At 45.2% G+C, this 23,649-nt stretch overlaps 1 protein-coding gene across 3 annotated transcripts in view; it reads left to right on the top strand.

Moving 5' to 3' along the window:
• Window positions 1–23,649, top strand: part of IGHMBP2 (immunoglobulin mu DNA binding protein 2) — a 78,275-nt gene that overhangs the window by 8,084 nt on the left and 46,542 nt on the right. For all 3 annotated transcript variants that reach the window (XM_038404690.2, XM_038404688.2, XM_043517908.1), the window contains 3 exons: window positions 12,132–12,295; window positions 13,952–14,152; window positions 21,534–21,681. In XM_038404690.2, the coding sequence (XP_038260618.1) occupies window positions 12,132–12,295; window positions 13,952–14,152; window positions 21,534–21,681 (513 nt within the window). The remainder of the gene's footprint in view (window positions 1–12,131; window positions 12,296–13,951; window positions 14,153–21,533; window positions 21,682–23,649) is intronic.

Genomic DNA, 23,649 nt, shown 5'->3' with positions numbered 1-23,649 from the left:
GGCACCAACCCCCGCAACTCCCATTGACCGGGAACGGGGAACTGCGGCCAATGGCAGCTTCGGGGGTGGTATCCGCAGGCGAGGGCAAAGCTCAGCAGAGCTGCCTGCCCCACCCCACCCCACCCTTAGGAACCACTGCCAGACGTGTTTGCCACTTCCGGGAGCGGTGGAGGGCCAGGGTAGGCAGTTAGCCTGCCTTAGCCCCGCTGCGTGCTGCTGCACCCCGAAGCCACTCAAGATAAGCGGTGCCATGCTGGAGCCTGTACCCTGCATCTCAACCCCGTGCCCTGAGCCCCTTAACCCCCTGCCATACCCCTCCTGCACCTCTACCCTAAGCCCCCAATCCCCTGCCTTGAGCCCCCTGCCACACTCCGCACCTCCACACCCTGCCCCCCTCCTGCACCCCAACCCCTTGCCCCAGCCCTACATTCATGGCCCTGCATACAATTTCCCCACCCAGATGTGGCCCTCGGGCCAAAGAGTCTGCCCACCCCTGCTCTATCATGACCTGAAAGAAGGGGACTTCAGCAGCAGTGTCTTCTAACACTGTTTTGATGCATTGGTTCAGGAGCAACTTGGTGAAGAGCGCCACCTACTGAATCCCGGATCCTACTTCCTTATATTGAGAGCCCGCAGCCCGTGCTGTGACTCCCAATGTAGCTGCACAGTCACTGTCGTTATTTTGTGGGTTACCCTCACTGGCTAGATCTGTGGAGCTCTGCAATCGATGCCAAATATACATCTTAAAACATTTGTTTTGGCCTAAGCAGGAAAAACACAAATCTTTTCCAATCTTGTTTGTCAGTGTCTGTGGAAGGAGACTAGACATCATCTTTACAGAGGAGGAGGAGCAGCGCAGAACAAGGCTGATTATGCAAATGACACTCACAATTGAGGCTGAGCTTGATTACATGCCATCTAGACTTAAATCAGTGTGGAGGAGGAAATGAGCATGTCAGGAGTCAGTGAGGCGGAAATGAACAAATAAGTGGTCTGATCCAAAGCTCATTGCAATCACCGGAAAGACTCATCAGTTTCAGAAGACTCTGATCAGTTTCAGTAGGCTTTGAATCAGGCCCAAAGAGAAAGTGAAGCTGGAAGGTATACAATACTTGCTCCTATAGCCTTAGAATTCTCTCTCTCTTTCATGGGGAAAGAAGGTTCAGAACTTTGTAGACTTAAATATAAACACTGACAAAACTCCTGTCCTGTCATCTCTGATCACTAGATCAACAAGGCCCCAGGCAGTTTCCGAGTGATGCTTTTTAGCTTAGACAGGGATAAGATTCTACAAACAGCAAGGAAACGTATAGAGAGAGAATTCTGTGTCTCACAATTGTGCTTTCTGACACATGCCTGGAAAAATGTTAAATCTTTTCATGCCCCTTTACTGACATAGCAGAACATCTCCTTCAGGGACCAAGAGTACATCTTTTGTTAAATTAGAAGATGCAATTATCTTCAGGGATAGATGCATCAAAGATGCTTCATGTGATAATGCTGAGGCTGAAAATTTGGTCTAACTCGGGAGTAGATGTCAAGTACATGACAGAAGTTTGTAGGGAGCAAGAGAGGTGTAGAAAAAATGTAGGTAGAGGAGAATTGTGCAAATAGGAAGAATAACTTGCACTTAATGTTGAGGATGAAGAATGGAATCCAAGGAAGGGATTCAAGAAGAGAGGAGATGGGGTCAGAATGGCAGGAAAGGATCATGATTTTTGACCACAGAACTTTGAATAGACAGAACGGAGAAGAATTGAGCTGCAAGGAGATCAGAGAACAGGAGGTCCTACGGACCAAGATGATAAATAACAAACGCATGGAGCTGGGTTTCATTAGTGACAGAGCTGTAAGTGGGCATGGGAGGTATAAAGCTTAAGAAGCTATATAATACCGTAAAAATAAACATGCTGCAGCATCTCAGTGTGAATGTGAAATGATGTTCACAAGCAATATTAAGAGACAGAGTCAGAAGGGGGACAGTAATTTCTTGTTGCTGTAGGTATGTCAGCAGCTAGGCAGAGTCCTCAAGCCACTGTGTACTTTCCTTGTAGATTTCTTTACTGGACTGATTCCTGGCATATAGCCTCTTGGCCTGGAGAAGAAATCTCTTCCATTTTGCAAAAGATTAGTGAGGCTGGTTTTCTTTTGAAGTTCTACCAGAGCACAAAGAAATAGAATAGTAATAGCTTGAGACACTCTTTTGTGCTACTCCAAACTGGTCAATGGGTTTCAGTTATTTTCTAATGAAATGTACTATGATTTACAATGTGGTCTTAACAGCTTTTGTTGTTTTAGAACCAATGTGTAAAGTGCCAAATACTGTGGCTGAAGGATCTATGTAAGTGGCTGCATATGTCATGCACAAGCTAGGCCTGGTTAATCCATTTCCTAGCGAATTAGATGGACTGTGAATCCAACAAAGTGAATCGTAGCATGGCAATGTCTACACCTACAAGCTTACAGTGGCACAGCTGTACCAATAGAGCTGTGCCATTGTAAGAGCACTCATGTCACCACGTTACGCTGACGGGAGAGAGTTCTCCCACTAACATAATAAAACCAGCTCAGCGAGCACCTCCTGCTGATGTAGCATTGTGCACACAAACGCTTATGCTGGCAAAAGTTATGTCACTTGGGTGTGTGTTTTTCACACCCCTGGGCAACAAAAATTTTGTCAACATAAGTGCTAGTATAGACAGGTGTAATCTTGGAGGAGACATAATTGTTGGCGGGAGTGTTGTGCCCTTTCTTTCCTCCTTTGTCGCTTCTCCGTCTCATGAGCACATCTGTTCTCCTCAAAGTGAGCTGTGGCTTGGTGTATGGTGTGGCGTCAAAGTGTTCTGTTCTGGGCCAAGTCCTCCCAGTTTATTGGGTTGATGCCTCCCTTTTTAAGATGTACTTTTAGTATGACTTTGAAATGCTTCTGCTGCCCTCCGTGAGCCTTTCTTCCCTGACTTAACTGAGAGAAGAGTACTTGCTTTGGGAGGCGAGTGTCAGGCATACGTACAGAGTGGCCAGCCCAGCCAAGTTGGTATTTCATGACCTGCGCTTCTACGCTGCTGATGTTGGCTGCAGAGAGAACGCTGATTTTAGTGTGTTGGTCTTCTCAGCTGATCCGGAGAATCCTCCTGAGGCAGCGCTGCCGGAACCACTCCAGCAGCTTGAGCTGTCATCTGTAGGTTACCCAGGTCTCACACCTATAGAGAAGGGTGGGGATGACAACTGCCTTGTAAACCAAGATCTTTGTACCTATTTGTAGATCCCTCATTGAAGACTTGTTTGAGTAGTCTTTCAAAAGATGTGCTGGCACAGCGGATCCTCAATTTCTCAATTTTCTCAATATTCAATTTCTGTGTCAGTGCTGGCTGATTGGGAGAGGTGGCTGCCAAGGTATTTTCCAGGGGTTTTCCACTGATGGTGATTTGTGGAGTACAAATAGTAGTTTGTGCAAGTGCAGGCTGGTAGAGTATCTTGGTTTTCCTGATGTTGAGAGAAAGACCCAGGTTGTGATATGCATCTGCAAAAAGATTTGCTTTGCAGGTCGGCTTTTGTGTGTGCAAGAATGACAGTCATCTGCATACTGAAGGTCAGTGATGCCAATTCTCTTGATCTTAGATTTTGTTTGGAGACATTGAAGATAGAGGAGTTGGCCATCTATACAATACTTAATCCAGATTCTGTCAGGAAGGCGGTTGCAAATGAAAATCAGGATAACGGCAAGGTAAATGGAGAAGAGTGTTGGAGCAATGACAATCCTGCTTGACACCGATACAAATGGTGAATGGTTCGATCTCTGAGCCATTGCACAAAATGGCAGTCATCCCATCATGGAGTAGTCTGATGACGGAAATAAATTTCTGTGGACAGCCAAACCTACACAGCACCTTCCGTAGGGTATCACGATTGATAGAGTCAAAGGCCTTGGTTAGGTTGATGAATGCCATGAACTGTTCCTGGTGTTGCTCTCTGCACTTCTCCTGAATCTGTCCTGCCACAAAGATTATGTCGGTTGTGCCTCAGGATGTCCTGAAGCCACACTGTGATTCGTGGAGGACTTCCTCAGTAAGGGTGAGGAGGCGGTTTAGTAGGATCCAGGCAAGAGTCTTCCCTGCGTTGGAGAGGAGGGCAATATCTCTGTAGTTCCCGCACAACGATTTGTCCCCTTCTTGAATATTATACCTGTCACATCTGTGGGAAAATCAGCATGGCAAGAATTGGGCTCCTCAGCCACTTAAAAACTCACCAATAAACCCCCTTGTTAGACGTTGTCCTCGCATCGAGGGATAGCCGAAGAAGAAGAAGCTAATGTAGACATGGCCTTAAAGTAATTAAAAACAGCACCCAGCTACAAAAAAGAAAAGGAGTACTTGTGGCACCTTAGAGACTAACAAATTTATCTGAGCATAAGCTTTCGTGAGCTACAGCTCACTTCATCGGATGCATTCGGTGGAAAATACAGTGGGGAGATTTATATACACACCCACAGAGAACATGAAACAATGGGTTTTTCCCTACTGTATTTTCCACCAAATGCATCCGGTGAAGTGAGCTGTAGCTCACGAAAGCTTATGCTCAAATAAATTTTAGTCTCTAAGGTGCCACAAGTACTCCTTTTCTTTTTACGAATACAGACTAACATGGTTGCTACTCTTGACACCCAACTACAGTTTGTGATGTTGCACCGCATAAAGAAACAATCACTTGGCACATAATGGTCATAACAGCAATTTTAAGCAATTCCACTTGGACTCATAGTGATTTACAGAGTTGTTGACAGTAGTCTGCGCGCTTCCCTTCTCTCAGTCCCAGTGTCGCTAGAAAATCCCAGACACCAGTAGTGGAATGAACTCCAGGTCAGTAGCAACAAGGCGCAGAGATGTCTCCCACCAGAATTCCAGCTACTGAGGCCTAGTGCTAACTTCCTTTCATTGTTGAGTTTCTTTGGGCCTCTCTCTTGAACTTTGGACACAGTAGGCTTGCATCAGTGGTCTTATAACTTGCATTTCTACCTCTGCTGTCTTACTGCTATTGCTGTTCAATGCTGGGCCGGCATTTCTACCACCTCTGGCTGTGACCTTTTTAGAGCTTGCAAGCTGAGGAGGGTCAGAACTTGTTAATTCTGAGGAGCAATTCTGTGCTGAAAGAAGTGTTACTGCTGATTTAGAAGGTGCTTCTTTGCACGCACCAGCATGGTATTAAGGAACACTGGGCTGTAGGAGGTGCTGCCTCCCCCATGAGATGGAACGCTGAAATTCTGATGATTTGAGGTTGTTTTAAGATCCCATGGCACTTTTCTGAAGCATAGGCATGGTTAGGGCCTTAGCGAGGCGCAGCTGGGCCCCTCTTGCTTCTGCCCTCACAAACCAGTCAGGGTCTGTCGGGTCGAAGCAATCACCAGTGCACTTTATTTATAGCTCTTTCCCATCACCACCTTACTATTTATATATAGGTTTGCTTCTGCCAGGCTTTACAAGCAGCAGACCAAAGCCACTCCCTTTCTCTCTTCCTTTCCTCTCCCCTCAGCTTCCTTCTTCCCCACTCTCCCTCCAGCTTCCTTCTTCCCAGCCCTTTTATCGCCCCTGGCTAATTAGGCTGGCAGCTGTTGCTAGTTGCCAGGCAGGCACAAGCCTATTCAGCCAGCTTCAATCTACTCCTCTTAATTGGAGTGGGCGTGGCAGGGGTCTGATTAAGCACTCCTTGCCCAGCACCCTGTCACAGGGCTCTACCAAATTCACGGCCATGAAATACGCATCATAGACCTTGAAATCTGGTCTCCCCCTGTGAAATCTGTTTTTTGGTGTGCTTTCATCCTCTACTAAACAGATTTCATGTGCAAGAGGAGTGCTTCTCAAATTGGGGAGCCTGACACAAAAGGGAGTTGCAGGGGAGTCACAAGGTTATTTTAGAGGGGTCACAGTATTGCCACCCTTACTTCTGTGATGCCTTCAGAGCTGGGTGGCCAGAGAATGGCGGCTGTTGGCCAGGCGCCCAGCTCTGAAGGCAGCATCCCTCCAGCAGCAGCACAGAAGTAAGGGTGGCAATACCATACCATGCCATCCTTACTTCTGCACTGCTGCTGGCAGTGGCTCTGCTTCAGAGCTGGGCTCCCGGCCAGCAGCCACCACTCTCCAGCTGCTCAGTTTTGAAAGCAGCTCCCCGCCAGCAGCAGTGCAGAAGTAAGGATGGCATGGTATGGAATTGCCACCCTTACTTCTGCACTGCTGCCTTCAGAGCTGGGCAGCCAGAGAGCAGTGGCTGATGACTGAGGGCCCAGCTCTGCAGGCAGCAGCGCAGAAGTCAGGGTGGCAATACCATACCAGGCCATCCTTACTTCTGCGCTGCTGCTGGCAGCAACTCTGCCTTCAGAGCTCAGCTCCCAGCCAGCAGCCGCCGCTGTCCAGCTGCCCAGCTCTGAAGGCAGCGCAGCCAGCAGCAGCTGCACAGAAGTAAGGGTAGCAGTACTGTGACCCACTCCTACAATAACCTTGTGACCCCCCCCAATTTCTTTTTGGGTCAGGACCCCTACAATTACAACATCATGAACATTCAGATTTAAATAGCTGAAATCATGAAATTTACAATTTTTAAAATCCCATGACTGTGGCATTAACCAAAATAGACCGTGAATTTAGTAGGGTCCTAGGCATGGTAGACCCTATATCTATGGCAAATTCCAGTGTAATTAATTGCATTTACAGCTGGATACAGCAATATCCACTTCCCATCTTAAACTAGTTTCAGAGTAGCAGCCGTGTTAGTCTGTATTCGCAAAAAGAAAAGGAGTACTGGTGGCACCTTAGAGACTAACAAATTTATTAGAGCATAAGCTTTCGTGAGCTATAGCTCACTTCATCGGATGCATTTAAACTACTGAGTGTTATTTATTGATTTAATTTTTAGTTATTTACTCTTACAATAGTGCCTGTCCAAGCCTACAGCATTGTAAAATGATTGAAACTGCAACCAAGAATAAATATCTTTAACACAAACACAAGATTTTTCAGAGAGGCTACAAATATAATGGCTCATGCAGTAATATAGGGTAATATAACAAGCAGCTTTTGGACATAATATGCCCAGATGAAATAAGTCTATTGTAAAGAATAAAACCCTTCCTCAGAACAGTTACTGCAAATCCCTAATTCTGCTGCTCCCAGGGAAGCCTGTGAGAATAGATATTCCTAATAGCAGGCTCTGAACTTTAAGAAGTCCTGGTCTTGTCAAACCAAATAGGCAGCAAGCTCCAGAGTCTCATGGAGAATGCCCTGCCAGGATCTCTCTCCCTTTTAGAACAGCTTGATCACAACTGTTGTGTGCCATCCCTTTATGCAGTTGTGGACCAAACCATTTAGAGTGTTCTAAATAAATCTCACACTTAATTCCAGCTGTTAAACAGCTGCTCAATTACACCCTAGAGGTGCCTGCGTTTCAGTGTGTTTGGAGTGATTCCTGTGTGTATATGCTGAAACTAGTAGGGTTTTGGAGCTCTTCAATGTGCAAGGAGATAAATTATACTATTATCCACCAGGGGTCAGCATTGTGCTATTAGCTGTATGCAGCTAGGGCAGCCAGCTCTAATGAGCGATCCAAGGATGTGAATCCCTACACTTCTTTTGTGAAGCATTCCATGTTACAGGCCTAACTATGCAATTGCACAGCAGAGAGGGTAGCAGAATCTGTTGCTTTTCTCTGCTGTCCAGGAGAAAGTGGGAAGAGTAGCTGAGTCACCCAGGATCCTGATGCTGTCTTGATCAAAGGTGCGTCACAAAAGAATCTGTTTTGCTGACCTGGTCTGATTGTGAGCCAATGCTGAGGACAGAGTGGCTGCTGCATTTGGCTGTGCGGTTGTTTTGCTACCCACATTGCTTTGGGAAGAGCTTGTGGATATCTCGAGCAAGAAAAGGCGCTGTTGAAATCCCAGTTCAGTTTTATTGCACTAAGAGTACATGGTTTAAAGAAGGTATTTAAAAAGGTGGTAGTGATTAAAGACAGAAGCTGAGCCATCAGCAGAAGTATGACAGAACCGCTGAAGATTTACTGCAGAACTTTTTCTAGTGTTCTTGTGGGGTAATTCTCCATTTACACCGGACAGTTGTTGCACTCACTCACCTGACGAATCCCAAATGTGCCATACCTCTCTAATACACTCTGGATTTACATAGTCATTGCACTGCTAATCTGTAGTGTTTGTGAAGGAGTCAGGGAGGATTGCAAAGCACACTTTGGAGTAGGAAGCTGCTGCCCCATGCAAGAATCCCTCCCATCTTTGGTACGTCTCCAGTTGTGACATGCCTTGTCTAATCACGCATTAGGAACAGAGAGGAGAGCATCTTGTTCCGGGTTAAGCACCCCGTGACCCCTTTTTTAAAGTCATTTAGGTGCTGTCAGGTTATAATGGAGAAGCTGAATGGGATCTGTTCTTCTACCAGGACATGGGTGTGAGTCTCCTTAATGTCTCTACAGCTATGAGTAAATGTCAATGAACCCCTCAGGTTTGAGAGGCCTCTGGACATTGAAAATTGAATTCCTTACACTGGTGAGCAGGTACAGAAGTACTTCCACTGACTACAGTGGGATAACTTCATCACTGTAAAGAGTTTGCAACCTGGCCCTTAGAGTTCAAAGAGATCTGGGTAATCACATGCTAGAGCAGGGGTGGGCAAACTTTTTGCCCTGAGGGCCCCATCGTGGTTCTGAAACTGAATGGAGGGCCGGGTAGGGAAGGTTGTGCCACCACTCCCTATCCACCCCCTTCCACTTCCCGCCCCATGACTGCCCCCCTCAGAACCCTCGACCCATCCAACCCAACTGCTCCTTGTCCCCTGACTGCCCCCCTCCTGGGACACCATCCCCTATCCAACCCCCCTGCTCCCTGTCCCCTGACTGCCCTGACCCCTATCCACACCCCCACCCCCGACAGGCCCCCCAGGACTCCCATGCCTATCCAACCGCCCCCTGCTCCCTGTCCCCTGACTGCCCCCGGGACCCTGTGCCCCTTACCCAACCCTCCCCCCCCCGCTCCCCACCCCTTTACCATGCTGCTTAGAGCACCAGGAATGGCAGCCGTGCCGCCCAGCTGGAGCCAGCCATGCTGCCGCGCAGTCTAGAGCACTGGGGCAGGCCGGTGGCTCTCGCAGCCGCACTGGCCGGCAGGAGCTCACAGCCTCGCCGCCCAGAGTGCTGGTGGCACGGTGAGCTGAGGCTGCGGGGAAGGGGGGACAGCAGGGGAGGGGCTGGGGGCTAGCCTCCCCAGCTGGGAGCTCAAGGGCCGGGCAGTGCGGTCCCGTGGGCTGGATGTGGCCCGTGGGCCATAGTTTGCCCACCTCTGTGCTAGAGGGATACCATCCCACTTCACAGGCTCCTCGTGTAACTCTCCCTACAAACTGCTTCCTCATAGCTCTGACACTGAAAAGGGTTTTGGCTTGTCCAAACCAGGGCTGCAATGGCGATAAGATTCCAGCGTCTCATCTGTGTGACTCACAGCCACCAAGCCCAGGGGTGCTGGGTGTGTGAACAGGCCCTTGCACACTCTATTTATTAGGATTAAAATTTGCAAGCAGAGCACTGATTGGAAGAGAGGCCTGACATACATGTATTCATTTCTTCTATGTACATGAAGGCCTAAGTATGCTGCCAGGTCTGATTTCAGGCTATACCTGGAAATTCTTAATTAAAAAAATAATTCTGAGTAGCTCTTAAGAACAACAATCTGCTTGTAGATTGAAGCAGATCAGATGAGCTGTGTGTATTTCACAGCAGATATTCTGAGCCTAAATTTTATATGGAGAAGAGAAATGAGACCAACAAAGAGGCCACAGCAGCAGCCGGAAAGCAGCAACTTGGTCAGCACAGGCAAGTGTTGTGTCAGTAGAAGGCCAGCTGGCCATGGCAGGAACTAGAAAGGAAGATTTTCCCTCTGAGTGGGGCTAGGGATGAAAAACTCTTTAATCAAACTAACAATCTGAAGAATCAACAAAAAGTCCAGGCCTAAGCTGGGAATGAGCTGGGGTCTGTTCTAGAGAGACAAAACCCACCACCTGCCCATTCCATTTCGCAGACTGGTTATAACCTCAGAGAGACCTGGAGAGGTTTCCAAATTTGACTCTCAGGGGAAAACTGCTCCACAGGCTCTTCTTCCAGTTGCCAGATGGCTGAGCAGTCTGTAGCCTGAACTCCCTGCCACTCAGGGTAGGTCCACCACTGTTCCTCCCCTTTGTCTTTTGGACAGCCTGTAGTTTTCTGACCTTTGGGAACAAGTTCCTTCCGGATCTACAAAAGGGCTCCTCCCTCTGCCTCCTCCGGTCTCTCTTCTTGGCCCTCCTGGATCTTCTGTCCAGCTGGAGAATGCTCCCCTCTAGGCTTGACGCTTCTGGCAGGTGTTGTGGAGTGGCCCAGACCTCAAGCCCTGTCTGCAGGCGAGACCACGAAACCCCTTTCTGTCCTGGCTTAATGTGCGGTTCCTCCACCCCATGCCAGTGACTGATGGCTGCTTGGTGGCCATAGTGAAATCAACTGGTACACACACAAAATATTCTCAATGTTTACCTCTTTTTAGTGGTTGTAGAGTGAGGCTGAGGACTGAATGGGCTTGGGGTCTGGGCCACCTTGTCCTTGTGAGTGATGGCCCCTCTAAATAAGCACACTGATGAGGGGGAAGAAGCTGGCACTGTCACTCCTCCTGATATGCCTACTCCATTGAACACCTTTTGCCAGCATGCAATTGAAAACACCTGTTCCTGTTTGCCAAACTAAAAAAAAAAAGCAATGACTCCTACTTGCCAACTATTCCTCTTTGTGGGACATGCCTCTCATTTGGGAGCTGATTTTTCCCTATCCTATAAAGACCTGATATTCTTCTGCTAGTTACTGTAACAGGCTCTACCCTCAAAAAAAAAAAAAGGGGGGGGGGCAGAATAAGACCCAAGGACAAGACACCATTTTCTTCCCCTCCCCCTTGAAGCCTTTTGAGCCCCCTGTGTTATTAACCTGTGCTCAGTAGTTTTAAAGGTGGGTGCCCGAGGTGGCAAAATCTGTACCAAAGGGAAGAACATCATTCAACCTGCCAATGTGCCAGGGCCTGATCTAAAGTTCATTGAAGATGGAAAGTCACTTTCAATAGAAAGTCTCCCACTGATTTCTTTGGGCTTTGCATCAGGCCCTAAGTGAAATTAATGAATGACACCAGGCAAAAGATGGTACCAGGAGCCTGCCTTATGTGGGTTTTCACCCATCATTTTTATGTGTAAACTTCAGTCTCATGAGTTAGCTTTTCCATGGTAATTAATTTGCAGTAATAACAAGGGAAATTAGCAACAGGATTATGTGGGATGAGAATAAAGTTGGCTCTAACTCAGAGAAATCTGAGAGGTATAAAGAGAAATAAACTCCTTGTAGAAATAAGATAAGAATCCCATATTTTGAAATTAAGAGCACAGTCAAAATGAAAGTCACATATTAGTTTTCCTTTTCCTGTGTTGCTAGCAACATCTTAGATAATTAGAACTGAAAGAGATTTGAAAATCTAATTTTCTTTTTCACCATTTATGCTGTTTGCTTGGGGTTGTGCAGTGAAACTAGGCTGGTCTGTTTTACTTTTGTTTACAGCCAGTGTAATTTTTCTACTTCTCCTGGTTGCTAACACAATGCTCTTGTGTGTGGATTCATAATCAGCAGAGGAATGATTAAATTAAAAAAAACCTCTGAATTTTCTCCAATTGAATTTTTAGCATTATCAAAACATTTCTGGTCCCTTTAACAACAACCACCACCACCCTTTGGTTTTCCCTTAAGTAGACTGCTCCTTTAAATGCTGTCCAGTGCAGCAGTGTTTTGATAAGACACTATCTGGAAAAATAATACACACTCCCTCTGAAGCATGCCCAAGATAACAAAGCAAGGATGATCAGGAAAATGCATATAACCTATCATTTTTGAAAGAAATCCAAGTTTCAAGTGTTAGTCCCCAGGGTGTTAAACAGCTTGCCTTGCTCGCTAGAAATGTTATTCTCATTGTCAGACTAATTCACACCAGCTACCAAGAACATACTTCATTTGTACTTGTGTATTCACTCTTTTGCAAATGCCCAATGTGTAGCTGACATCTGAATGATCCTCTGCTGTTTCCACAGAGCCTTTAAAATTCTATAATGAATCACTGGATGTCTCCCAGAGGGAGGCTGTTTCCTTCTCACTGGCACAGAAAGAACTTGCCATCATCCATGGACCACCTGGAACTGGCAAAACCACTACCGTGGTCGAGCTAATACTTCAAGCAGTGCAGCAAGGCCTGAAAGTGAGTGAGAGATGCCAGAATCGCTAGGGATATGCTTATTTTGCTAACTAATCAGCTAATGTTGAGCTGTGGAATTCTTTATTGCTGCCCATCCCTGCTACATTTCACTGCAGCTTCCGTATTGACTCTCATACCTGCCCCATTAGTCGGGGGAATTGATAGTAAAAAGAAAAAAGTGTGTGTGTATGCACCAGTGCCAGAACAATTTGTATAGTGCAGGTGCTGAGAGCCATTGAACCAAACTGTAAACTTTGTATATAATGGAAACCACGTCAAGCCAGGAGGTGTGGCAGTACCCCTAGTTTCAGCACCTATGTGCCAGTGCCTTTGACATCTCTGATCCATTGGGCAGCACCTGACATATTTTACCCCATGTACCAGGTCCACTTGGAAGCAGTGGCTTAAGTTGCCTAGACACTACAATGATGGGCACTCTAGCAATGCCTGGATTTGTATTCTTTATTTTACAGTCGTATCCAGAGTTCCCAACTAAGACTGGGACCCCATTGTGCTAGGTGCTGTATGTGCAAATAGTCTAAGAAAGTCTCTGCCCCAATGATTACAGTCAGCGTAGTATGACTGCCCCATAAAAGTGAATGGTTTATTCTCACCCACCCATCGGAAGTAGGGAAGTGTTGTTTTCCTCGTTCTGCACATGGAGACGAGAGGCACAGAGAGATTAAGAGATTTCCCCAACGCCACACAGGAAATCGATGGCAGAGGTAGGAATTGATCCAACATCTTTTGATTCCCAGTTCAGTATCTAACCACAGGACCACCCTTCCCCTCCAGCTGATGAAATGTCACATTTGTGGGCTGTGTGACATGGGGGTGGCTTTCCATATTGTCTCACTAAATATACACTGCTGTAAAGTTTTATAAAACATGCTAGTTCTGAATCCTTATTAAATGGTATTTCATTTTTTTTGCATCAATACATATCTGTTAGGGGCCAGGAAGCCAGCTCTTGTCCTACTATGGGGTTCTCTTGAGAATGTTAAGTCACTTGCATGGCACCTGTGGGTGTGGGAGGGAGGGAAGCATATTGAGCAGTCATTAATCGTCTTCAGAGAGCCCAGGCTTTGACTCCTGAGAGAAAAGGGCCCTATCTGATTGAGCCAACCAGTCCATCATTCTAGTGCTAGTGCTGTAGCTATAGATTGTGCATTTACATGTTGTCATTTGCGTTGTTTGAGCATACAAGGTGTCTGTACTTTGGAATTGAGGGCCTTGTCAACATCAGAGATTTCCCCCAATTCTAGCCATTGGCTGAAACCAGGATAAGTTCTTCTGGTGCAAGTAGCAGCTTCACCTGCCTATGCTATCGGTTGCAAATATACAGCTATGTGGATGGCTGGAACTGGGGCAAATCCCAGGTGTACACAAGGCCTAAGTGAAGTCTTGAGACATAGACTGTAGGTAATTATTTAAAAACTTGCACTGTTTTGTGTTGTGTACATGTGTGTTTCCAGCAGTATTTTGAAGCTACAGAGATTTAAACTGTTGCCTTTCCTCTTAGCTACATTCACCAATCTCCTCTTCCCTCCTGTCTACACTGGTGAGACGGTCCTTACTTTAAATGCTCTTAATCAGAGGCTTTGCAATCCTCAGCAGTTCAGTGTTTGAAGTTAATTAGCACTTTCTTTTGTCTCCAAGGTCCTGTGTTGTGCTCCCTCAAATATTGCAGTGGATAATCTGGTGGAAAGACTGGCTGGCTATAAGGAGAAGATACTGCGTCTTGGTCACCCTGCTCGTCTGCTGGAGACCATCCAGCATCATTCCCTGGATGCAGTCTTGGCACGTGGCGATAATGCCCAGATAGTGGCAGATATCAGGAAGGATATTGACCAGGCATTCGTATGTGTCTCATTCCACTGTCAACAGACTTACTCTCTAGATAATATTTATACTGCAGACAATGATCTGGGTTGATGTTAATATGCACCAAAATGTCACTCTTACAGCTCTATTATGATTTCTTCCTACTTTCAATGCACTCACTACGGGCAGCTATCACCTATAAAATAGAATCAGATCCCTCATTTTGTTGAGATCAAATGTAGGAAACAAATGCAAAATTTATTACAAATAAATTGTAGTGCAGGAATCTTAAAATGATACTTTGAATAATCATAGAATCGTAGGACTGGAAGGGACCTTGAGAGGTCATCTAGTCCAGTCCCTGCACTCCTGGAAGGACTAAATATTATCTAGACCATCCCTGACAGGTGTTTGTCCAACCTGCTCTTAAAAATCTTCAAAGATGGAGATTCCACAGCCTCCTTAGGCAATTTATTCCTGTGCGTATCCACCCTGATAGTTAGGAAGTTTTTCCTAATGTCCAACCTAAACCTCCCTTGCTGCAATTTAAGCCCATTGCTTCTTGTGTTATCCTTAGATGTTAAGGAGAATGATTTTCCCCCCTCCCCCTTGTAACAACCTTTTATATACTTGAAAACTGTTATAATGTCCCCTCTCAGTCTTCTCTTCTCCAGACTAAGCAAACCCATTTTTTTCAATCTTCCCTTATAGGACATGTTTTCTAGACCTTTAATCATTTTGGTTGCTCTTCTCTGACCTTTCTCCAATTTGTCCACATCTTTCCTGAAATGGGGAACCCAGAACTGGACACAATACTCCAATACTCCCAGTTGGGGTCTAAGCGCAGAGTATAGCGGAAGAATTACTTACTTCTTGTGTCTTGCTTCCAATACTCCTGCTAATACATCCCAGAATGATGTTTGCTTTTTTTGCAACAGTGTTACTCTGTTGACTCAAATTTAGCTTATGATCAACTATGATTCTCAGATCCCTTTCTGTAGTACTCCTTCCTAGGCAGTCATTTCCCATTTTGTATGTGTGCAGCTGATTGTTGCTTCCAAAGTGGAGTACTTTGCATTTGTCCTTATTGAATTTCATCCTCTGTACTTCAGACCATTTCTCCAGTTTGTCCAAATCATTGTGAATTTTAATCCTAGCCTCCAAAGCACTTGCAACCCCTCCCAGATTGAGATCGTCTGCAAATTTGTAAGTGTAGTCTCAATGCCATTTTCTAAATCATTGATGAAGATATTGACGAGAACTGGACCCAGAACTGACCCCACTCGATATGCCCTTCCAGCTTGACTGTGAACCACTGATAAGTACTCTCTGAGAACATTTTTGCAACCAGTTATACACTCACTTTTTAATAGCTCCATCTAGATTGTATTTCCCTAGATTGTTTCAGGTCATGTGAGACAGTATCAAAAGACTTACTAAAGTCAAGGTATACCATATCTACTGCTTCCCCCCATCCACAAGGTTTGTTACCCCGTCAAAGAAAGCTGTTAGGTTGTTTTGACACAATTTGTTCTTGACAAATCCATTCTGACTGTTACTTATCATCTTCTAGGTGTTTGCAAATTGATTGCTTAATTATTTGCTCCATTATCTTTCCCGGTACTGAAATTAAGTTGACTGGTCTGTAATTCTCTGGGTTGTCCTTATTTCCCTTTTTATAGATGGGCACTATATTTGCCCTTTTCCAGTCCTCTGGAATCTCTCCTATCTTCCATGACTTTTTGAAGATAATTGCTAATGGCTCAGATATCTCCTCAGTCAGCTCCTTGAGTATTCTAGGATATATTTCATCAGGCCCTGGTAACTTGAAGACATCTAACTTGTTAAGTAATTTTGAACTTGTTCTTTCCCTATTTAAGCCTCTGATCTTACCTCATTTTCACTGGTATTCACTATGTTTGATGTCCAATTGCTACTAACCTTTTTGGTGAAAACCGAAACAAAAAAAGTCATTTAACACTTCTGTCATTTCCACCTTTTCCATTATTCCACATTTTCCATTATTGTTTTCCCCTCCCTCACTGAGTAATGGACTCACTCTGTCCTTGGTTTTTGTCTTGCTTCTAATCCTGTATTTCAGCTGTAAGTATCCTACATCCATAAAAGTGAGACCTGGTGATGACTTTGGATCTATGATGAGGGTCATTCAAGTGGAGGAGTGTACAGGATTCAGAGAGGCTGGAGGTTTCCCTTTGCTCAGCAGTTGTAGATCATTCTGAGGCAGTGAAGGGTTAAAAGTAATGCACTGTGGAAAACTGTCTGTGTAATATGTTTACTACAGGTCTAAAAGAAAAAAATCTTTAGCTGCCCTTTCCATAAGGCTGTTCCTTATGACTGCTCTGCTTTGTATGCCAAAAGAACACTTAGTATTAATGAATCCATTTCAGTCTTTCAAACATGAGACCCTGACATGAGCCGTTTTCACAGTGTTCCTTAGATTTCTTATGCAAGAAGATATTCATAATTAGAACCTGATTTCTTCTCTCCTGTGGGAATAAGGAGACAGTAGGGTGGACATGGCAGTGGTCTGAGAGCCATGGGTTCTGTCGTTGACTGTGCTGTGCAACATTGGGAATGTCATTTCCTCTTTCCTGAGTGTTTCAGAGTAGCAGCCGGGTTAGTCTGTATTCGCAAAAAGAAAAGGAGGACTTGTGGCACCTTAGAGACTAACAAATTTATTTGAGCATAAGCTTTCGTGAGCTACAGCTCATGCATCCGATGAAGTGAGCTATAGCTCACGAAAGCTTATGCTCAAATAAATTTGATAGTCTCTAAGATGCCACAACTCCTCCTGTTCTTTTTCCTGAGTGTGTTTCCACATTTGGAAAGTGGGGCTAAGGACACCCATTCCTCATCCCGGGCAAAGAGGTGTGAGATCCAAGCTCTGTATAAGAGAGAAATATTCTTATTACTTTTTGATGGGCAGGGGGCCTTTCAGGATTTCCCCACTTTTGCCCGATTCCCACTCAGTGGCACAATATCCTCCTTCTTTCTGGCCGTGTAGGGCTGGTTGAGGCTCCAGCTATGGCTCATCGACACAAATCACCATACTGAACACAGAGGACCTGCGAAGCATACTTTCCTAGTCTCAGTATGCCACTGCTAAGCCCTGTTGGTCCTAGGAGTGAGTGAAAGGGATTCTCGTGTGGCAGCATGTTGTAATGGTATTGGATCATGGACCAAGTCTATGTGGGTATTGAGTGTCCTTGTGTTGGTGAGATCTTTGTCCTGCTAATAAGTGAAACGCATCAAAGCAAGGTCCTCATAAAATGGCTAGCAAACCCTCCCTTCTACCAATTGTCAGTGGTTGTGGTTGTCTCCTGGCACGTCACAACTGTGGTCTATTTAGTTGCATGTTATGCACTTTTAAAAGCTACAGCTTGCTCTCAGAACTGAGTTATTCCATGTCATTTTATCATTTGGATACTTCTGAAAAGAGAAGACATAATTAACGGTATGAATAGTCCAGAGGGTTGGTAGTGGGATATTTATTTATTCACATCTAGGTTAGTGGTTCAAATACAACCCAAGACTAGAAATGATGGCCAGTTGCTGCCATTCCATTTATCTTTGTGAAGTGCCAGCAGTGCCTTTAGTGCTGGTTAGTGTGGTCTCTGTAAAAGGGTTAGGTGGTTTCAGCATAGTTCCTATTGGACAGGTGTCCACATCGGCACAGTCATCAGCCTTGTTGACAGACTCAGCAGAGAGGCCATGGATTGAGTGCAGGTGGAGAAGACTGAATACCCACGTTAAAGCCTGTGGGAGCTGCTCCATTGACTGGAGTGGGCCTGTATGGCTAGAGCTGGTCCATCCGGGTGATGATTGAGACATCGCGGCAGGGTGTGGCAGAGAAGAGTGTGCTGTATTGTCTGTGCTCTGTGGCTAGCCACTGCAGCCTCCAGACAGTCAGTGTGGCACCTTTCTGCAATTTTACCTTTTACACTGAAAAGGCAGGGACACAGTCACATCAGTAAATAACTTCAGAATGATGGTTCTGGTTGCCATGATACATCCTCCCATTATGATTTTAATGTAATTATTTATAGCTTAATTTAGAATGCGGCACTATTTTAATTGGCATAAAACATTTCAGTGCAGATTAATGTTTCCCCCCAATGATGGCATGGCACGGGATGGCTTTACAATCTCAACACACTGTGCTGGCAAATATTCCCTTCTCACACAGTGAAACACTTGAGGTATCCTCATATCCCAGCACAACAAAAATTGTGTCATGTCTGCCAAAATCTGTTATCTAGTTCCCCCATGATTAATCAGTCCTTCCCTTCCTCTTTGTTCTCTGCATTCCCTAAGATCATGACTCCTTTTAACATCTCCAGTAGAAGCTAAAATGCACAACCGTGAAGTGAAAGCCTCCAAGGCCATTTTTTGTACCACTGCTCTCCTTCCTCCCCCTCCCCAATAAAATGCTGACTTTTGCCTGCAAAGCTGGAAGGTTTTGCTCCCAAGCAGCAGTCTTCAGACTTTCTTTGCAAGGCTAGAGACAAGGCAACACATTTCTACTATATAGATGGTGCAGATTGACTGTGGCTTCTAGATCCATAATCATTCATGTGCAGCTATTGCTACGGCAGCAGCTTACTTAAGTTTTTCAATTGAGGCTATTCATCATCTTGCATTTCTGTTGCTGCTTTTGAGCATATTTGCAGTAGAAGCAGCTGAGAGCTAGAAAAGAACCTCACTTGGTAGACAGGTCTCCTGGCAGCTTTTTCATTCAGGTTCCTGCAGGTAGACATTGGGGCAGGAAAGGACTTTGTTCCATGGATAGATGGATAGGTATGCACAGCCAGGGGTCTGTCCTGTAAAATGAATGGGTTTCCAGCAGTTACTTAGCATCTGCTTTAACAGAGACTTAGGTTGTTTTCTCATCTGTAAGCCATAGATTTTGATTATATTTTAAGTCATTTCACAACTTTCCAATTTTCAGCTAATTTTTCCCCTCAACTTTGCTTTCTTGGGGATACGTTGAGGAAATGGGGAATTTTGACCGACAAGCCCCTTGACTCTCCTGATTCCCTATAGCAGAATGGAAACTAGGGGGGAATGGGTACTAGGGTTTTCCTTTCTGCTTCCTCTTGTGGGAATGGATATGGTTGATGAACTGCGTTCCAAAATGGCTGCTGAAGGGAGGACTTTAAAGGGGTTTATGCGATGTTTTATTTGTAATGAAAGAGGTTCCGGGGCTCAAGCAGTTTTTTTACTTTCATAACTGATGTGGCAAGCCGAGAGTGCTGGGCCTATGAACTGCTAGAGGTGTCAGGGCTCAGCCCTGGCACAAATTAAGCACTGGGTGTATGCTTAATCCTCAAAATGCAGAATTAGCAAGAAGATATTTTAAGGCTCACTGATTGGATCCCATGGCAATGAAACCATCTGTACTTTAATTTCCCCAGAGATTCTCTCTCTGAAGAACGATGCTCCAGATTTATGTTCTCCTTTCCCCCCTGCCCCAGATTGAGTCATCATGTCAAGAGCAGCATGATATTGGACAGTGTTCAAATTGCTCTACTTTTGAACTGACATGGAAGCTGAGCTAGATGCCTTGCCCCTCCCCATGTGTCACAGCTGGCTAGTCTTGGCCTCTTGGGAGGAAATCTGAAAGGAAAATACTGAGAGTGGCCAATCAGGGATGTTTGTTGAAAATACAGGATACCGTATTGAAGCTGTATAGATGATATTCCAGATGCTTTCTTGCTCCCCCACCTCCCCAGTCTTTTCACCTCAGCCTCACTCCACCTGCCCTTCTTATCCTTTTACTTTCACCCCTAACTTTTCTCTCCCTTGTCTTGTCCCCTTCAACCTTTGTCTCTTCATTTAGCTCATCCCCTTCCAATAAAACCCCCATTCCCTCAAAAAAAAAATCGTGTAATTAACATGCCGTTTGCAAATCATCACTCTGTTGGTGTGTTCTGTCCCTTTGTCTGCCTTATCTCTTTAGACTGCAAGCTCGTTGGGATGGGGACTGTCTGTACCTCCGTTTGTACCCTACCTGGCACAATGGGGCCCTGATCTTTATCGGTCCTTCAGCAATAAATAACTTTTTGATGGCGACGCATAGCTGCACTGATTTTATGTGCAAAAGATGAAGACAAAGATAATAGCAAAGAGCAGCAAACAGAACTCTATTACTGTATGCTGTGTACTCCAAAAGGTTCCTCCGGTCCTTCTACCACACTTACTCCATTGCCTTGGCCCCGTCACACTGCAGCTGGCTCCCCTGACTGCTTTCTGTGCTCAGATCCAATCTGCTCTACACGTACTCATGACAGCAGCAGATTTCAGGATACAGTTACTCCACTTATTTCTTTTACTAACAGTTTTAGTTGCACAGGATCCTTCTGCAGAGCAAAATGTAAACATCAATCTACTGAGGCCATATATTTTCCCATTTCCCCTCTGCTTCCTGCTGTTTTGCAAGAGATGTAATTGGTATCTGTTTGTCTTAGCCATCTATGGCACTAGTCAGCATAGTATCTATAATCAAAGCCAAGTTTGCTTTTCACCCACTCTCTTCCACAGCAAACAACTTACTGCTGCAGTTTGAGCGAGTGGAGTTTTTGTAGCCTTTCCAGCTTTCTAATAAGTTTTGACCACCAGGGAGATAAAACCATTCCAAAGTTGTTTTCCGTTTGGGAGCGCATCATTGCTGTGCGAGGTTGGTGCCCTTCCAAGATGAATTGCAATGGGAGGTGGCTTTGCCAATGCACCACATCCACCAAAGATTAACCATGGATATTTTAGAAACCTCTGGTTTATTTTTTAAATAGGTGCAACTAAAAAAAACCCTCTCTATTAAAAATATTCTAAATCATTTATGAAAGTGTAAAGGCAGTTGATAAAAAGTGTAAAGCTGCTGATTAGGCTAGATGAGTGCAAACAACTCATTTAGCCTTACTGTGTGAAGGATACATTGGAACTTTCCAGTCTGTCCTGAGTAAGGGGCAAACTCTCTAGTTACAGCTTCCCATGAGTAGAGCAGAGAACAGAGTGTTACTCTGATGGTCTCTCAGTTCCTCCCCTGCCTCCTCCTTGTGCTTGGAAAGGAGTAATGGCTGCAGAAATGAGTAACCGAGATTATTTAGGACAGATCAAGATTAGGCTATGGATCATGTTTTAAGATTCTAGAGTGTATCCTGCAAACCTCAGTCACATGATAACCATGGGAATAAGGGTTTTAGGGTTGGAGTCATAAGCCTGTAGAGCAATCTTGTATTTTTTTTTTTTTAATGAAGTGCGGTTGAATGAAATTCAGTAAATTGCGCTTATGCCAGAGATTCTGTTGCTTTCGTTGTTAAATGGGCTACTACAAATTTCCTTTAGTAGTCCTTGGACTATAGGCTGTCTTTTTCATCTGGTTTTGATTTCCATTGTGCAGACAAAAACCAAAAAGACCCAGGACAAGGGGGAGAGAAGTCATTTCCGAAATGAGATTAAGGCACTGAGAAAGGAGCTGAAGGAGCGAGAAGAAACTGCTATGACTGAAATCCTTACCCGGGCTAATGTTGTTCTTGCAACAAATACAGGTTAGACATACTATTTCCTCTTTTGCCTTTAGAAATGTTAGGTCATATTAGCTATGATTACAGATCATTGTTGTTTCAACAGAGCTTCATAGCTTCATCAGAGGCTCCAAGTAGCTAAGAGTGATTCTGTAATAGTAAAAGCAATATACAAAATACTTCTGTCTGGTCATCTACTTTGCTGTTAGAATTACTTAGGGTATATCTATACTGCAGTCAAAGGTGTGATTGTGTGTAGACATGCCCAAACTAGCTTTAATCCAACTGGTGCAAGCACCAATAGCAGTGAAGCCGCGGCAGCATGGGCTAGCCAACCGTGGAAGCATCCAAGGTCTCGTGTGGGCTTGTACCAACCCATGCTGAAGCCCATGCCTCTCTGACTTCACTGCTATTGTTACTTGCACTAGCTAGAGCAGTGATACTCAGACTGAGGCTCCAGAAGCCACAAGTGGCTCTTTAATGTGTCTCAGGCACTACAAAGAGCTGCAGGATAGTAAAACACTGTGTGATTTAATTATTAACCAATCAGGATGCTTTTACTATGTTATTAACCAAATGTAGAATATTTGGTCAGTCGTTTGTTGTGAAAATAATATATATATGTATGTATGTAAAAATAGTAAATGAAACAGTGAATTCACACTACTCTGGCTCTTTTGGGTAATGTTGATTGCAGTGTTCCCTTTAATTTTTTACGTCCATGTGCAGAATGAGTTTTCCTATATGGACCAACATGGAGGTGTCAGAGTAGCAGCCGTGTTAGTCTGTATTCACAAAAAGAAAAGGAGGACTTGTGGCAACTTAGAGACTAACAAATGTATTTGAGCATAAGCTTTTGTGAGCTACTTGTTAGTCTCTAAGGTGCCACAAGTCCTCCTTTTCTTTTTGCAATATGGAGGTGATGTGTGGTGGGGGTGGGGCCAAGGGGTTCGGAGCGTGGGAGGGAGCTCAGGGCGGGGGCAGAGGATTGGGGTGCGGGGGAGTGAGGGTTCTGGCTGGGGATGCAGGTTCTGGGGTGGGGCTGGGGATGAGAGATGTGGGATTGGGCTCAGGGCTGGGGCAGAGGGTTGGGGTGCAGGGGGGTGAGGGCTACAGGTGCGGATGAAGGTTCTGGGGTGGGGCTGGGGATGAGAGGTTCAAGGTGCAGGAGGGGGCTCAGGACTGAGGCAAAGGGTTGGAGTGTGGGGGCTGAGGGCTCTGGCTGGGGATGCGGCCATGGATGAGGGGTTTGGGGTGCAGGCTGCCCCGGGGCTGCGGCAGAAGGAGAGGACTTCCCCCAGCCCTCTCTTGCTGCAGCAGCTCAGGGCCAGGGTGAGAGGAGCGTCTCCCCAGCCATGGCAGCTCCAGCTGGGCTAGGCTGGGCCGGGCCAGGGGAAGGGCGCCTCTCCCTGCCTGGTTTCAGAGTAGCAGCCGTGTTAGTCTGTATTCACAAAAAGAAAAGGAGTACTTGTGGCACCTTAGAGACTAACAAATTTATTAGAGCATAAGCTTTTGTGAGCTACAGCTCACTTCATCGGATGCATTTGGTGGAAAAAACAGAGGAGAGATTTATATACACACACACACAGAGAACATGAAACAATGGGTTTATCATACACACTGTAAGGAGAGTGATCACTTAAGATAAGCCATCACCAGCAGCAGGGGGGGGAAAGGAGGAAAACCTTTCATGGTGACAAGCAAGGTAGGCTAATTCCAGCAGTTAACAAGAATATCAGAGGTTTCAGAATAGCAGCCGTGTTAGTCTGTATTCGCAAAAAGAAAAGGAGTACTTGTGGCACCTTAGAGACTAACAAATTTATTAGAGCATAAGCTTTCGTGAGCTACAGCTCACTATCAGAGGAACAGTGGGGGGTGGGGTGGGAGGGAGAAATACCATGGGGAAATAGTTTTACTTTGTGTAATGACTCATCCATTCCCAGTCTCTATTCAAGCCTAAGTTAATTGTATCCAGTTTGCAAATTAATTCCA

Source organism: Dermochelys coriacea, chromosome 6, assembly GCF_009764565.3.
Source record: "Dermochelys coriacea isolate rDerCor1 chromosome 6, rDerCor1.pri.v4, whole genome shotgun sequence".
NCBI classification, from domain to species: domain Eukaryota; kingdom Metazoa; phylum Chordata; order Testudines; family Dermochelyidae; genus Dermochelys; species Dermochelys coriacea.
Note: the sequence above shows the minus strand (reverse complement) of the source record. Positions and strands in the feature narration are given on the sequence as shown.